Source organism: Blastomyces gilchristii (assembly GCF_000003855.2).
Source record: "Blastomyces gilchristii SLH14081 genomic scaffold supercont1.28, whole genome shotgun sequence".
Lineage (NCBI taxonomy): Eukaryota > Fungi > Ascomycota > Eurotiomycetes > Onygenales > Ajellomycetaceae > Blastomyces > Blastomyces gilchristii.
In genome coordinates this window covers 381,523-383,040 of record NW_003101654.1, presented here as the reverse complement: position 1 = coordinate 383,040, position 1,518 = coordinate 381,523, and the positions used below count along the sequence as shown (strand labels likewise).

At 46.4% G+C, this 1,518-nt stretch overlaps 1 protein-coding gene across 1 annotated transcript; it reads left to right on the top strand.

The window, feature by feature from the left end:
- Nucleotides 1–3: 3 nt before the first annotated feature.
- On the top strand, nucleotides 4–1,424 carry BDBG_17854 (uncharacterized protein). Its single transcript, XM_031725483.1, has 2 exons — nucleotides 4–189; nucleotides 245–1,424. The coding sequence occupies exons 1-2, from the start codon at nucleotides 166–168 to the stop codon at nucleotides 980–982; spliced, it is 762 nt and encodes a 253-aa protein (XP_031580997.1). The 5' UTR covers nucleotides 4–165; the 3' UTR covers nucleotides 983–1,424.
- Nucleotides 1,425–1,518: the final 94 nt, after the last annotated feature.

The window sequence follows — 1,518 nt, the reverse complement described above, 5'->3', positions numbered from 1 at the left end:
TAAATGAGGATGAGCCCGTTCCAATGGATTTAACCGACCCGCAGGGTGCTAGCCACCCACCAAAAAGGTTCCCGTACACGGAACATTTGTCAGCAAAGTTCCAAAACATTCGATGACGGGTTTTGACATGGATTCTATTCCCGGTGTATACTTGGGAGCAGGGTGATGGATCAGAACCAAGCCTCTCAAGTGCGCGTGTTTCCCAATTTAATTGTTTATTAAGTGGCCATTAACGCTTTCTTAGGCAATGATTACGGAGTCGTTACCGGACCAATCTCAGACAGGTTTCTCGGTGTCCGAGGGCGAGGATATGGTCTCAAAACTCCTCCCGGGCGCTGCTGCGATGAAAGTACACCTTGCTGGAAGTCGGAAACGAATAAAATCGACTCCTGCGCTTGAAAGCTCGCAAAAGCCCAAGAAAGCGAAACTGAATGTAATGGAGGCCGCCCGGCAAAGTCGTAAGGCTGTTGATGAAGCAGCGATGCAGCGGCGGGAACAAGAAGTTGCGTCCTTCCGTGCGATGACCGAAAGCGTGGATATCGGACGATTGCGGAACCTTGCGATTGTTGAAGAGATGGTGGTGCCAGTCATGTCTCGCGAACAAATAGACCCGGCCGATAGTGTTCGATACGATCAGCGCTGGAATGGCCGAAAGAACTTCAAAAAATTCCGCCGAAAGGGACATGGCTGTTCAATCCCTCGCACGGTTCAGCCTGTGATCGTGCCCCTGGAAGAGGTTAAGAGGAAGGACTTTGGTCTTGGGGGGGCATACTGGAGTACGAGCCAACCCAGGGCCCGACATCATACTACGATTGGAAGGAATGAGGAAACTCCGAGCCCTTCACGGCGCATTATTACCCAAAGCAAGTCACCCACTCGGCCTGCAAGCATTGGTAAGCGGCCCCGAGATACTCGAGATGCAAGGGAGTCTGATAGTGAAGATTGTGTGAGATTCCGCTTCCGACGAAGGAAGGGAAGATGATATATCCTTGAGGCGGGATTTCAAACCAAAATTCGAATGATCGGAATGCACAGCTATTTGAAATCGAAAAGTCGGAAACCATGTCTTGTCGCTGTTCGTAGAGTGCCGTTTTTTTGTTGTAAACCAGGTCTTTCCTGTATCTTAGCTTCCAACTATAGATATAGTAGTAACGTAAGCAGGCACTCACAACTCAGTTGATGCCCGCTCTGATCATGTTAATCTTAATACTGGCTTCCATTGTCTTGAGACAGTCACGAAAATTGATTTTTATTAAAGAAGGCTGAAATATGCTTTAACAGTGACTTGAAATCAAACTTTCTCTCTCTTTAAAAAGCATCTGCTTTGTTGTGATGAATGTGTTTATGTAGAATAGTTGAACATTGTATTGGCAGAGCTATCTACAAAGAATCTAATAGTGGTTGATCACATGATCTAGAGAGATGCTAGGACAACAGCTGCAGCCAGTTAAAACCCTCTCTTGAGATAATAAAAATCACATATAGAAGTGCTCACATAACTTAATAGTTTACAAGGAA